The sequence below is a fragment of the Acomys russatus genome, chromosome 9, assembly GCF_903995435.1.
Source record: "Acomys russatus chromosome 9, mAcoRus1.1, whole genome shotgun sequence".
NCBI lineage: Eukaryota > Metazoa > Chordata > Mammalia > Rodentia > Muridae > Acomys > Acomys russatus.
In genome coordinates, this window is record NC_067145.1 from 25,434,936 (window position 1) to 25,450,084 (window position 15,149).

Here is a 15,149-nt window from a genome sequence, read left to right on the forward strand (position 1 = left end):
CATGCCTGGGGCCTCAGAGCCCTGCCTGCACTTGAGTCCCACACAGGCATGAGCTGTTTGCATCAGCTTTGCCTGGCTTGTGAGAAGGCGCAGTCGATTTCAGTTGAAGTGTGCGCATGATTTTGCAGCCCCTCTGAGGGACCGCGATGTCCTCCCCAGTTAGTGTGAGCCCTAGAAGCGCCTCCTGGTGGAACTGACGCTTGTGTCTCCTCATCTTGTATCTGGATGTCTAGGCTCCTGATGGGCTTCCTGGTGTTGGGGCATCTTGGCCCCCCTTGTATGTGTGCTTCGGCGGACTCCACTGCAGCTTTGGTCTCAGGGAGAGTACCTACTCCAGCAATTGCTAAACCCCTTCCTAGACACTGACACGAAGACTCTGGGACTGCCGCTGACTCAGCAGGCAACTTTGCACTCTAAGGGGGAATTCTTTTCCAGATGTTGTCCAGGACTCCTCCTCCCAGCTCCTCCTGGAAAACATTTCTGGATGTTGCCACGTGCAGCTGGCCTGTCACATCCCAGGAACAGTCCATCAGGCTCCGGAACTGGTAGCACACTGTTGACAACTTCCTACTTTCCCCTGAACCAGGCTGGCACCCCATGTACTCAGGGAGCCCAAAGCCAGGGCACAACTACAGCATCTCACTGCCCTTGGGCACCATGTCGCTTGTCATTTGTGTCTGGACTAAAGCGAGCTAAGAACTAAAGTAGTGACTGTTTAAATCGGGTCAGACAGACAGAAAGCCCTCCTTCAAGCGCAGTCTGTGGGTCTGTGACGATGCCCGTTGTGACGTGAGACCTTTCTCTGCTGACTGTGGCAGCCGCGCTGTCCTGTATAAACAGGGTGTGACTCCGTATGGCTAGATGATCTGAGGATGAAACAGCCAAGCTGGTCAGGAACTAGCAGTGGAGACATGGGGAGCAGGTGAGGGGCGCATCGCCATCATCCTTGACATCTTAGCCGCTGGCTTACGGTGACGCATGCTAAATGCTCAGCTGTGGATGTGTTGCACACCCACACAAGTGCCTGAGGAGGTGGGGTGCACTGCCGACCATGTTACAGATGCAAAGCTAAGCCACAGAAAGGTTAAGCCATGGCCCGACAGCAGACCATTAGCAGAGCTAGGATCTTAGCACAGACCATCTGAGAACACAGCTGCACCTGCAGGTGACCGGAAGCCACCTTTCCTCCTGTCCTTCCCCTGCAGGGGCCGTCTTCTGTACCTTAGTTTGGAGTTTTGACTCCACTTGAAGCTTGTGAATTGAGCTCTCTGTGATGCTGGGGCAGATCGCCAGGCAGGGCATGCCTCTCAGGCCCGTGTCTCCCAGCACACCGAAGGAGGATCACGTACTTGCTGGGGAGAATCAGATGAGGTCTTTGTATGCTGGTTAAGTGCTGTAGACATAAATGGCAATTTAAAAAAAAAAAAAAAAAAGAATTGGCAAAGTCAGAAAGCAACTGTTTCCATCGACTTGAATGAGCTCTGTCAAACAGGGGACTCGGGTTGCATTACACGGCTTACCTTAAGCTGCATCAAATAAGAGGCCCACCAAACTAAGGCTTATGAGGGTAGGCATGGACCCCAGACAACCTTGGGTCTGAGTCTAGCTCCCAGCACTAAGCTGCTGTGCAACCTTCAGGCAATGTAAATCCTGCTGCTTGGGTTTATGTGAACGGAGGAGAGCATTTGCAGAAAATAGCTTCAGCATCTTCAACTCTGATCAAAACTAGCACATGGAAAAGGTTCTGTTACTACAACTCTGGAATGCCTGTGTTATCATTTTGGCTTTCGGTAGGATGCTAGGGAAGGACAAGATGGCTTCCAGGACACTGACACCCCCCCCCCCACACACACACACACACACAGACACACACACACACACTACACAGACTCCTATTTTGGGTGACAAAGGGCTCTGCATTTTAAAGAGTATGTGTGTGGCAGTTCCCCAGAGTTAAAGGAGGAAGGCTAGGGCAGGACCTCGCATTGCTAGCCAGGAAGTGGGGCTGGCCAGTAGGTCCTGCATGCAGATGCTCAGCTGTTGCTACTTTCTGAGCCACTGCCCAGGCTTACCTGCCCTCTGCAGCTTAGGGAGCATAATGTGGAAACACAGGTGCCTGGCACAGGCCCAGTGGGTGGTAGAGGCACCTGGTGATGCTCTGGGGAAAACTTCACACCGCCCTGAACCGCAGATGGAGAAGAGAGCCTAAAAGAATGTGTTAGGCAGGGGGTGAATGGCCTTAGAACAGAATGCCAGCTGGGCGGTGGTGGTGGCAGCGCACCCCTTTAATCCCAACACTGGGATCGCTGTGAGTTCGAGGCCAGCCTGATCTACAAAGCGAGTCCAGGACAGCCAGGGCTAAACAGAGAAACCCTGTCTCGAAAAAACAAAAAACAACAACAACAACAACAACAAAAAGAACAGGATGTCATATAGGTGTGAAACCAAATCTGTCACCTGGGAGACACCTGGACTGGCCAAGCAGGATCGGAGGAGACACAGTGAACCTTATCCCATGGGGAAGGAAGTTAGGCATCCTCATCCTATCCAGCACTCTCAATGGAGAGAGCTTGTCACTTTAGCTTCTCAGAGTGATTATACTGACAAGGGAGCTTATGAAGTCCTATAGACATGCAAAAATCACATGAAGTTAGCAGTAATTTTTAATGTTCATGACATGTTGCTATATAGCATTTTGTATATAATAAGTAAAATATTGAAATTAATTTCATAAATTGCTACCCCAGAATTCAGGGGAGTTAGGAATATGGGATATAAGCCTTCCTGATGTCTGCATCCCATAGGGTCACTGACTCCCTGAGCATTGCGGGTGTTTCATCCTGCCTTCTGCAGGTGCCTTGAAATGCCAGAACACATAAGAAGTGCTCAACAAGAAAGTATGGGGAGTAATGGAGGAAGAGCTTGTGGCTCAGTTGACCCCATTGAGAGTTTGCTGGGATCCTTGATGGGGAAACAGTAGTGTCCTGTGTACGGGATGCTGAGCAGCTGCTCCATCCCGGTGTGACAAAGCAGCAGCTTCCAGCCATGGCTAGGAAGTACTCCTGCTCTAATGGGGATCGTTTTTCCTGGCCTTGAAATAAGTGATTTTAAAGATTGTAGAGTCATGAGGCCAAAGAAGGGCAGGGGTGACAGTTGTTACCTGAGAGAAAATAGTCATGAGTCCTCCAAACATTATCTGATGCAAAGACTTCCATCAGAGGAAAGGAACCCCCACGGCGGTCCACTTGGCTGTAGAACCTCAGAATTATGGGGCATGGAAACCATGGAGGCCTGAAGTGCTCAGCTTCAGCTCTGTACCATGCTGCCGAGTCCCTCAGTCATGAACTTTCATTTAAGCTACTTTGTCGTCAAGTGTTCAGAATTACTTTATAAATGCATGAAGCGGTCACTCAGCAATTGAAGGTCCTGTTGATGGTCCTCAGAAAGGGCCGTGATCTTGACCAAGGTTGATGGAAGCTGGCAGTGCAACACACCCTGCCTAGAAGGAGCCCCAGATTGTAGGTGGCAGCACCAGGAGGCATGGAGGAGGCTTGCAGAGTACCACAGTCTCTGACCAAATTGTACATTTTAAGACATATGGCCAAATAAATTTGAAAGGATAATATTTGAACTTTTCCCTTCATGTTTTTACTGTTTACTAATTTTTAATATTTAATGTTAACCCAACACAAAAATTTAATATTTACTTCCCAAGTTTGGCAGGGTTTATTCCCTCTCAGATTTCTTCCCGTGAGTCTCTGGGCTATCTGTAGTCCAGGGAGGCCAGGACTGTTTCAGGTACAGTGTTCCTAAGTAGCTGCATTGTACAGGATGTGGCACATTTGCAAAGCTGGCCATCCTCTACTCATCGCTGCATGCCACAGGCAGCCTTCCAGGACACTGTCCCTGAGAGTTCCTTGAAATGGAGTGGTGACTTGTCCAGCAGCAGATGCACTTGTAGTATTTGGCCTGGAGGACAGTGTTGTCCTTGGGTCTCCTGCTGGTGCTCAGAACCTATGACCATTGTCCCCTGCCAAGTCTCCCTGTGATGACAGGGACAGGAGGGGTCATTCTTACTGCCAGGGTCTCCTTCCAGCCCTCAGTCTCTGCAGCCATATACAGTTAGAATGGGACCTCCTCTCTGTTGTTAAAGTGACGTGCAATAGAGAAAACCCTGAGCCACTTCGTCTCACCACAAGCACTCAGGGAAACCAAGTGATACGGGGACGTTTCTGAAATGTTTAGTAACATGAAGTTTCCTCAGCTCATGGAGCAACAGAAATCACTTGAGGGAATTGCATGTGCTTTTACTAGAGTCCCAAGGACATAAGCAATACTGCAGCTTCTAAATACCGTGGCCTTTGCTGTACCCACACAAAGCCTAACTGTGGCTTCCTTCAAAGGATCCCCGCCCCCCCCAAATGCACACACACACACACACACACACACACACACACACACACACACACACACACAGCAGAGCCGATCAGCAAAGCTGTGGGAGATGGGCTGGCAGCTCACGGGATACTTCCTCAACTTCCGCCAGCCAGGCCTGGCATTAAGCACAAACGGTGTCCCAAGGACCTGCTCTCAGTCCCATGTTCTGCCCCAGTCTTTCTGGGCTGTTACCTTGTCATTACCCCGGTCCCCAGTCTGCCCCTGAATGCCTCCCACATGCACTCAGAACAAAACACAGCTCCTTCTTCACACAGAAAAAGAAATCGCTTATTCCAAGACAAATAGAAGTGAATGTGGTCCAGGCACATGAGTTGGGACTGCTTCCAATGATTGTTCCTCTGTGGAGGCAGCTACATGAGCAGAGGAAAGTCATGAACCAGTGCACTGAGTGGGGAGAGAGGCCAGTTGGGAAAGCCCTTGTCTTACAAGCATGAGAGCCTAAGTCCCAGAAGCGGGGTGTGGTAGATGGTGTTTATAATCCCTGTGCTGGCCGATTCCATGGACTCACTCACTGGTCAGCCGCTGAGCCCACTTAACACATTCTAAACCAGCGAGAGAGGCCCTACCTCAGACAGATAGACAAGAGTGGGCAGTGCCTGAGCAATGGCATCCTACGGGAATAGACCCGTGGAAGATGGGCAGGAGAGCTGCCCCACTGGTGAGCTGGGATTACAGCAGTCTCTACCCCTTGTGAACATGTATGACTTTGATGCAATGTTCTGATCCTCAGAACTGATGACAGTGTCAGGAGCTGACTATGAATTAAGATGCTAAGAATTGCTGATAACTGAAGACTTAAAGGCACAAGGGATGGCTGAAGACTTAAGAATACTTAGCTGCTGTACCAGAGGACCTGGGTTCGATTCCCACTCCCACATGGTGGCTCACACTGTACCTCCAGTTCCAAGTGCTCTGATGCCCTCTTCTGGTCTCTGAGAGCACCAGGCACACAACTAGTGCACAGATCATATGGGGAAATGCCCCTACACATTTTTTAAAAGTTTTAAGTGGCAGTGGCTTCTTTTTCTTGGGGGAGGGGGGAGCATAGGTTTTATTTTATTTTAATTTAAATATGTTTTTATTAATTTATTCATATTACATCTCAATTGTTATCCTATCCCTTGTATCCTCCCATTCCCCCTCCCTCCCTCTTCAATGGCTTCTTAACGACTTTGCATTTGCGAAACTTGGGGTGGTGGGGGAGGGGGCACCAAGGCAGGAGTTTGCATTGACTGAGTCTCTCCAGTTAGAAATTGCCAGAAGCTGTGGTCTTCTGGGGACCCTGTAAAGGAATGCCCTGTGTGAAGCTGCTTCTGTCTTGCCTCAGGGACGCCCCTGTTTCCTGTAAACTCACACTCTTACTCAGCTCAGCAGAATCAGTGCTGTTTGCAGCAATCCATTTCCATGCTCACATTTCCTGGGCTGACCTCAGAAGTACCCCAAGCCCGCAGACCCCAGAGCCTACAGCCCCAGAGCCCTGCAAACCCCAGCCCGCAGTCCACAGCCCCCCCACCGAACCCGCAGCCCCACAGCCTGCAGCCCACAGCCCCCCAAACCCGCAGCCCCACAGCCCGCAGCTCTGAGCCCTGCAGCCCCTGAGCCACAGCACCCAAGCCCTCACGCACCCCCCCCCCAGCACTGCAGCCCTTGAGCCTACCCCGCAGCCCCTAAGCCCCGCAGCCTCCGAACCCTGCAGCCAGTTTGTTGACAGTAACAAAGGGGTCAAAGTCAGCTTCCTCTTTTCCTCTTTCCTCCTCCGTGGCAGAAGCCACCACTGCCCATTCTGTTCTCTTCTGCAGTCACTTTCCTTCTTCCCCTGTGTGGATCATGCATTAAGTCCTCATTTTCTCTCTGTGTTTTCCAGCCCACCTAAACCAACAGTGTTCATCTCTGGCGTCATTGCCCGGGTAAGTATGTGACCTCTGTGCGTGGGCAGTGGGTGGTCGAGGAGGCGGTTCCTGCACCTGACTTGCTCCTGTAAGAGTGGGCACGTGAGCCCCCGTGCAGTCTCTTTGCCTTCAGTGAGCACCGGAGCCACCCGTCTGACATACTTCCTTCCAGGAGTGTACTTCAGGGGACTCCCACAGCTGAGCACCTGCCTCCATGCTGCGGAAGCGCCTGGTCCTCACAGGCTATGGCTCTGGGCCTTAAGTGGCCTGACCTGCAACCGATTTCCCAACAGCGTGCAGGGTGTGACCCAGGCAACTTAGTGAAAACCAGTGCAGAATTGAGAATGAAGTTTTAGTGTTCTGCAGGCAGGCACACCCCTCCGTGTCCTTTCTGGCTGCTTTTGTTTGCTGGCCCTTGGGCTACATGTGTGTTTTCTGCCACACCATGTACTTTTCTTTCTTTCTTTTCTTTATTTCTTTTTTGTTTTGTTTTGTTTATTCAAGACAAGGTTTCTCTGCATAGCCGTGGCTGCTTGGAACTCGCTTTGTAGACCAGGCTGGCCTCAAACTCACAGAGATCCGCCTACCTCTGCCTCCCGAGTGCTGGTATTAAAAGCGTGCACCGCCATGCCCAGCCACACCATGTACCTTTGAGGAGCCCTTTTCTCAAGATCCAAGTTCCACTGTCCAGGGAAGCCACCATTACTGGGAACAGCCATTTAAGACCTAGAGCCAGGCCATGACAGGTCTGCTGTGTGCAAGAATATTAAATGCTTGTGTAAATCCAGACTCAGTCCTTGCTTACATGGTCTGTCTGTTCTTACCCAGATCAAAGCCCGCTGCCGGCATAAGAAACCAACTGACGCCTCCTTTCTCCAGGGCCCCACAGGTGGCATCTGATTCCATCTCCTGGGCCCACCCTGCCCTGTGATTTTCTCCCACACCAGGCCCCAGTCCTGCTCACAGCTATGCTGACAAATCCCACCTTGAGAGTCTAGATTTGGCCTGTCTTGCTCCCAGCTCAGATGCCAGAAAAACAGACCTAGCAGGGAAAACCCTCCCATGCCCACCCCCATGCCCATCTCAGTGCTGAGAAGCCATGTGGCAGTTGGGTCTTCTCAAGGCAAAGTCTGCAAGCGTCATCACTGGTCTGGTGAGCTCATGCTACCGTCTGTTCCCAGTTCCGTGTGGCCTGCAGGGCCTCGCTAGCCACAACAGTAACCCATTTCTGCACAGCCAACTCATCCCCGAGCCCTGCAGGACACTGGTAGGGCTCTGTTAACCAACCTATATATTGCTGTCTCCTCCCAGGGTGACAAAGACTTCCCACCAGCGGCTGCACAGGTGGCCCACCAGAAGCCACATGCCTCCATTGACAAACACGTGTCTCCACGAACGCAGCACATCCAACAGCCTCGCAAGTGACCAGCGCCCGGACCAGGCCGCCTCCCAGGATGCTTCCCTGGCCAAAAGACCTTGTGCTTTCCACGCGCCTTACTAAGTCCAGAAACTTAAGACAAAGCAAAGTGGCCTTTTGTTGATTCAGAACCCCCCCCCCATATTTAAAACTAGAAGAAGCTCAGACCCCAAACTTTGTTTCTAAGAGCCCTCGCTGTGTGTCACTGTACCTCCCAGAAGTGCCATTAGTAGAACTTGGCAAGTGCTGGGTAAAAGGTAGTCCTTCACACTATGCCAAGCACCTAAACTCCTTACTCGTGGTCCCAAAAGCAGAGGCCACTTTGGGGAGATATGATAAGGTTAGGAGAAGAAGAAACACATCAGAATGCTATGATATGCTACTTAACAGTTAAGTCAGTCCTGCCGCAGGATGCCCTGAACTGCCCGGGTTCACGCCTGTGAATCCCTGCTTCTCTGAAAAGGCAAAGGGCTCCTTTAGGCAGCCGTAGAACCTTCCAGAGCGCTGCTCATGGACGGTGCTCCTGGCCATCCCAATGTCTTGCAGTGTCGCCAGCTTCAGGCCACAGTGGCTCTGTGCGCTGCATGCATACCACCAGCGTTTCTGGGACTACTCAGGAGGCCTGTGCCGTGTCACTAAAGGAGGATGAGCTTCTCAAATTTTATGAGCAGTTTGGTGCTCCAGTCGTGGACTTAACAGGGAGCAGTACACTGTGTTGTCAGCCTCCTCCTTCATTATTACTGACATGGTGTGAACCAAGGGTCGCTTTGGAGACCCAGAATTGGCTGAAGCACCACCATGGAACCCATAGCCTTGCTCTGTCATATGGAACCAAATGTAGGAAGGGACCTTTGAGCCAGCCACTCCTGGTCCCCCTTGCAGACTTTCTCATACATCCTGAAGCATCCACAATCCCTTTTAGTTCAGCAACTCAAGGGGCCGCCCCCTGTTCCGCATACTCTGAGCTAGCTCTGCTCTGCGTCTGTGGACTCCAGGTCACTGAATGTTTTCCCGAATGAATTTCTTAATCTTTGATGTTGAGAATATATTGACTATAATAAAGCGCCTGCATTTCTGCCTCAGCCGCTCTCTTCTGTGTCAGAGGTCCCTTTTCATAGCTTCCTAGGGCTGTCTCAGTGGAAGTGCCAACAGGCACACATGGTGGATATTCTCAACACTGACTTCCCAAACACAGCTGAGCTGTTGGACACCTGGCAACTCAAGCATTGTTGCCTCTGGAACTGGCAGAAGATGGAAAAGCATAATGGAGTTGATTGACATGTTGGGCTGGGGTCCAGCAGCTGGCCCTGTGCTGCATAGGGCCTTCCGGAGGCAGACTTAAAAGAGAATTAGTAGTAGTAGGCCAATGGGTAATGCCAAACAGCTTTTGATATGCAAGCCATTTACCTATTTCAGATCTTCCTAGACAAGAAAGTCATCCCAACTGCTAAGGCTAGAGCCCCAACTTCGAGACAGCTGACATTTCTCCACCCACAGCTACGTGTACATCCTGGTTCTGTGCCTCCCACTGGTCCTGTCCTTCCTCGGCTAGTCTGGTCACCCATGGAGGCCACTGTGGGTGGTTAATCCTGAGTCCTGGCTCATGAAGGACAGCAATGGAGATCTGCATTTTGCATTCAGGGACAGAGAGGTGTTCTCAGTAACTAATGTGGTCAGTAGACGCCATAACCTTCCTGACCAGCGCGGCATCTGGGGCATGAGCCTGCTGGAAACATTTCCTATTCACGCAGTGTAGGTCTTCAGCAGCCACATCTGCAAAGGCCCTGTTTGCAACTGAGGTCACATCCACAGATCCTAAGATTAGAGGCTTGGATAGTTCTTTTTTCTTTTTAGGGTGTGAGGAGAGAAACTGTTTAACCCAGGACATCAGCCTTACGCTAGAAGCCTGAAGCCTCCCCCCACATTCACTCTAACAGGCCCCAGAACTGACAAGCAGAGAGAGAAGACAAAGAGGACAGAAGTGCCAGGCCCCACACTGAGCTCTCGGTCTTGGGTGCAGCAGCTTATGCTTCTCATGGTTCAGTCACCTGTCTGCAGTTCCAGGAGTCCCAGCTTTGCACTGTGACCTCCCAGTGGGTGTGGTTTAGTGTGGGAAAAGACAAAATAAATCTCCATAGTCAGTGTCAAAGTCTCCTTAGTGAACGGGTCTCTGATAAGATATACCAATGGCCTGCAAGCACATAAAAAGGTACAGGTCCAGCTGGGCATGGTGACACAGGCCCATAACCCCAGCGCCTGAGAGCCTATCAAAGGAGGATCACAAATTGAAGGCCATATTGTACAGCACAGTGAGATTTCTGTCTCAAAAAAATTACAAAAGAAAAAAATGTTCATGTCTTTAGTCACCAAGGAAATGGAATTTAGACCCAGAGTGAAATACTGCTGCAGAAAGATGGCTAAAGCCAAGGTCAGATAGGTACAAGAGCTAACAAGGATATGTAGAAAAAAGAGTTCTCATACGGTACTGTTGGGAGTGTAAAACGGTGCAGCCACTTATAGAAGGAATCTAGCAGTTCCCTGAGCAGTTCAGCATGGAGCTGCCAGCTACCTGCCAGCTACCTACCGCTGGCCGTAAGCCCAACAGAAATAAAGACACGCCTACACAAAGCCTGCACACAATGTTTATATCAGCATTATCCAAAAGGTACAACTGGCTCAAACTCCCTACCTACTGAAGAGTGGGTTTTTTTTTTAATGTGGTATATCCATATAATAGGATATAATTCACTAATAAAAAAGGAATGACGCACGATACACCGCAGCCCAGGTGAACCCTGAAAACACCGTGCCAGTCAAAGGAGCCAGTCACAAGAAATCACGCGTTCTCTACGGTTGCTCCTGTGCAGTGTCCAGAATAGACATCTAGAAGAGAGGCTGTTAGGTGATGACAGGGGAAGGGGGACTCTGAAAAGTCACAGCGAGGGGACATAGAGATAGCTCAGTTGAGAGTGTGCTCTGATCTTGACCAGGGCACAAGTTCACATCCCAGCATCCACTTTGGGTAGCTCAGGGTTGCCCATCACTCCAGCTTCAGATCTGATGCCCCTTCTTGCCTGCCTGGACATCTGTATAAATGCTTGCACACGCAGAGAAACACATAAATGAAAATAACTCTTAAAAAAGAAAAGCAGCAGCTAGAGAGTTCGGGTTCCTTTGAATGGTTTGTGTATACCTGTGGAAAAAAACTCAGGTTTTATACTTTCAGGTTTTGTACTTTAGGTGGGTGAATCACGTGGTGGGAATCACATCTCAATAAAGATGGTGTCTTTAAAAGTCACCGTCAGCAAACGGCACAGCTGAGGCTCACATCCACATGGTCCTGACTCCAGAGCCATCGTCTCCACAGCACTCAGAGCCTCGGGCCACGTGGCCGTGGGAAGGAAGAGCAGCTGCCTATCTGGTCAGAGTGGGAGAGGCAGAGGGCCAAGCTACTGCTGTGCTTTCAGGCCTGCAGCCAAGAGGTTACAGTTAGTGACACTATCAGGAACATCAGTGGAGACAGACATGGGTGGAAGCAGACAGACCACCCCCAGCAGAGCTGATCATCAGAGCTTTGCTGTGTTGACAAAAAGGCTGGGAGAGATGCCAAGACTGGGGGCAGCCTGGAGATTGTTGGCATGGAGGCGCTAACAAAGGGTTTGGTGAGGAAGAAGGTATGGGCACTGCCCGTGCAAACACTGCACATATGACAACGGAGGAGGCAGGGTGGAGAGGCGTGCCAGAATGCACACGTGGCAGATGAAACAGACTGAACAGGACCAGGAAGCTAAGGAGGTGACCGCAGGCTAAGTAGGCTCCCATAAGTAACCCTAGGATCCTAGAGCAGAGGAAAGGCAGAGTTGCCTCCTCGCATCCAAAGAGGATGCCAAACTCAAATGAGTCCTGGATTTGTTCTAAGCAGATCAACACCATCCATTATGTAAATTCTCCTCCGTTCCTAGTGTCTGGGATAACAGACCCCAGAGCTCAGGGTAGGCCGCAATTTAAACTCTGCCTTGTCTGCTTATTACCCATAAGACCTTGGGCAGCTTGCTTTTCTTTTCTTAGCCTCAGTTTTGTCATGATGTCACAGGGAACTTTGCAGAGCCTCCCAGAAGTTCCCAGATGACCCTTGTACATGTTAAGACAGTCGGTTCTCTGATGGCATTGATTTCTCATCATTCTTGTTTATAAAAACAAGATCAGAGATACTGTGTGAATTCTGCCCAGTTATCAAATTCCAAGAGGAGGTGGGGGAAGAAAAGGAGGAAACAATCCTGAGGTGTGTGTGCTCAGAAACACAGTCGCTATCACAAGATGAGTGGCTGCCTGGAGGGTGCACAATACTGCCATATACATCCCCTCACTCTTCCATATGTCCAAGTGTGGAAGCCACGTGGGCCTCCATGTGCATCCAGGAGCAAAGACACTGGTGGGACATGCCACAGCTTTTGGTAGCTGTAGAGGATTTTTTTTAAATTAGGTACACAGTGCTCTGCCGGCATGTACACCTGCAGGCCAGAAAGAGGTCACCAGATCACACTACGGATGGTTGTGGGCCACCATGTGATTGCTGGGAATTGAACTCAGGAGCTCTGGAAGAGCAGTCAGTGCTCTTAGCCTCTGAGCCACCTCTCCAGTCCTCCCCACTTCGCCCCTCCCACCCCCACCTGCACCCCACCACGTAGAGGAATTTTAATCCAGCAACATGGCTGGTCTGGCAAAGGATCACATCCAAACACCTTCTATGTCTATATGATCTGGCTAGAATGCAGACCCGCCCTGTATTACAGTATCATCTAGCTGGCATACAGACATGCCCTTAGTACACACAGTTAATCCCAAACAATGAAGATAAGGATAGTTTCTAGAAGGGAGCAGCCATGTTTGAAAATGAAGTCTACTTGAGGGGCAGATAAAGTGACCAATCAGAGAAAGATTTGACAGAAGGAGTCAGAGATAGGATATACCCAACTTTCATGAGAATGGGACAGGGAGGAGAGGCTACTTAGGAGTGTAGGGAGAGAGGGGAGAGGTTTTTACAGTACAGTTGTACAGAGACAGGTTGCAGAGAAAATAAGCTAGACACAAGTGAAGACAGAACAAGTCAGAGAATGAGAATGAGCCAGAAGATTAAAACATATTGCTGGAATTAGTTTGTGGCCAGGCAGAGCAATGCAGTCAGAAGCTGAGAGAAGCCAGTTTGAGTCAGTCAACTTGTAGAGGAGTTCAGGCCAGAACAGCTGAGTTGAACCAGCCAGCAAGAGTTTAGAATGAGCTAGAAAGGCTTGGGAACGGCTCTCATCACATCCCCTCATCTGAGGAAATAAAAACAACATGTACAGGTAGCCCTGGCCACTGGACGGGGAATGGCCATCAGCCAAACAGAGAGCAGAGCCTGGCCAGGTGGAGCCTGGAACTCGGATGCCCCAGCTGGGTGAGTGAGGGGCAGGTACTGGCAGACCCAGCAGGATTGTGGTTAACTATTTTTTAAACATCTGCCCTTTGCCTCTGCAGCCCTTGGTGTCCGGCTGTTCTGCAGGGTTCCTGGCTTTCCAGCTGCTGTGCTGGTTAAATGTTACTTTTTGCAAATTCAAAAGTAGTTTTTTCCCCAAGACAGGGCATCCTGCTGGCCTCTGCAGGATCAAAATGCAAACCAAACAAAAACCTACGCCTTTCTCGAGAATACAGGGCTGCATCTCCAGCCAGCCACTCCTGAAGACCCAGAAGGCTGCAGTGGGGAATTTTGGACACTTGAAATCTCTGTGCTCAAACAACTGCCTGACAATGGTCTGAACCAGCAGTCCCTAGAGACCCGGAGCCAAAGACTGCGACTACACACAGTCACACCTCATATACCATTGTGGCCAAGGACAAGACTCATTTATCTCGCTTGTATTACTGGGTGTTTCTCTGAGGTTACATCACCTATGGACACTGTGCCTGTCACGGGCTGTGTAAGCACACACTATGAGGTTTGAAAATGGCAAAAATTATGTCACGGATCATGAACAAGTGTTCTCAGGACAAACACCCATTCTTAAGCGGCATCTAACTGTGCGTGTACATACAAACACATTCATAGAAACTGTTTTGCTCTGTTTATTTACAATTTCATATCCATGTATAACATGCGGTTTTTATTTTTGTGTGCATATGTGTGTGTTGAAGGACAGTCTGCTTTAGTCAAAGTTCACCAGTTCAAGCTACATTCAAAACTGCCCCACACGGACATGCAGTGCAATGTTGAACCGTAGACACTGTGGCATGGCATGTTTGCACAGAACATAAAGCAACATAGTCCATCCCTCATATTTATCTGGGTCTCAAGCATTTCAGATCTGTTTCCCTCTGACATGTACGCAGGTCTTGGCAACATTCTGCCTAGCATTTAATTTGCTCTTCCAAATAGGTATTCTAAAAGTCAGTTAAGGACATTCATGACAGGATAAAATACTCTTTCCTCTTTCCCTTTCTCCCCTTTAATCCTAAATATTATGATAAATCCAACTGCCATGCTTTTTTAAAAAAAAATCCAATTTGTCAACTGGAAAAAACCCAACACCATCTGATATAATGAGCCAATATAATCAGGAGGATTTGGGACTCTACTCAGAAGGCCTAAATAAGATTTTTTTTTATTACATCACATGGCTGTTTAAGGTCACTTGAAAGAGCCAGGCCAACATTCTAAAGCAGAAGGGCTCAGTTTTCCATGCAAATCACAAGAGCCCTCATGGTCTCTTCCAGAGAGATTCCTGGGACTATGGAATGTATTTAGAGAATCAATAAGGACCCTCATTATCCAAGAGCAGGGTTGTCTCCTGGGAGTGATATCCTACTGGAAACATTTGACAAAGTTGAGAAACAGTTTTTGTTGTCACAATTCGGAAGCTGGGGCAGAAGGTAGTTGCTAGCATCCAGTAGGGACACCGGGGACATAGCTAGACACCCAACAGGCAACAGGCCCAGGACCCATCAGAGTCACATGTGCCTGCCCTGTTCTAGAAGCCTGTGGCTTACAATAACGTAACTAACCACTCAAAGACAATTTCCCTCAATCTGGAATCCTGAAAACACATAATCCACGTTTCTGTGATAAAGGCACGTTTAGTGGAAGCGGCTGCCGTAGCCTGCACTCGCGTGCCTCCTCAGTCCCCAAAGCGCTGCCGAGCGAATTGCTGTGATGCAGATTCGCTCCTGGATGTGTTAGATAGAGCAAATCTCTTCCTTCAGGGAGAGCGTGCGGCAGAGCTACAGTGTAATGGTTGTTTTCTCCGATGGTGATACAAAGAAGAAGCGAGATAAATGTCCCCTGGTGGCTTCCCCAGCCAACTCGCAGAGGGCAGGCAGGACCAGCTTACAGGCTTTTGGCTTAGCTATTT

At 49.7% G+C, this 15,149-nt stretch overlaps 1 protein-coding gene across 1 annotated transcript in view; it reads left to right on the plus strand.

Moving 5' to 3' along the window:
* Dap (death associated protein) overlaps positions 1-8,033 on the plus strand; it is a 47,867-nt gene extending 39,834 nt beyond the window's left edge. Inside the window, exons 3-4 of the mRNA XM_051151024.1 lie at positions 6,323-6,365; positions 7,659-8,033. Of these exons, the coding sequence (XP_051006981.1) occupies positions 6,323-6,365; positions 7,659-7,772 (157 nt within the window). The 3' untranslated portion in view covers positions 7,773-8,033. The remainder of the gene's footprint in view (positions 1-6,322; positions 6,366-7,658) is intronic.
* The last annotated feature ends 7,116 nt before the right edge of the window (positions 8,034-15,149 follow it).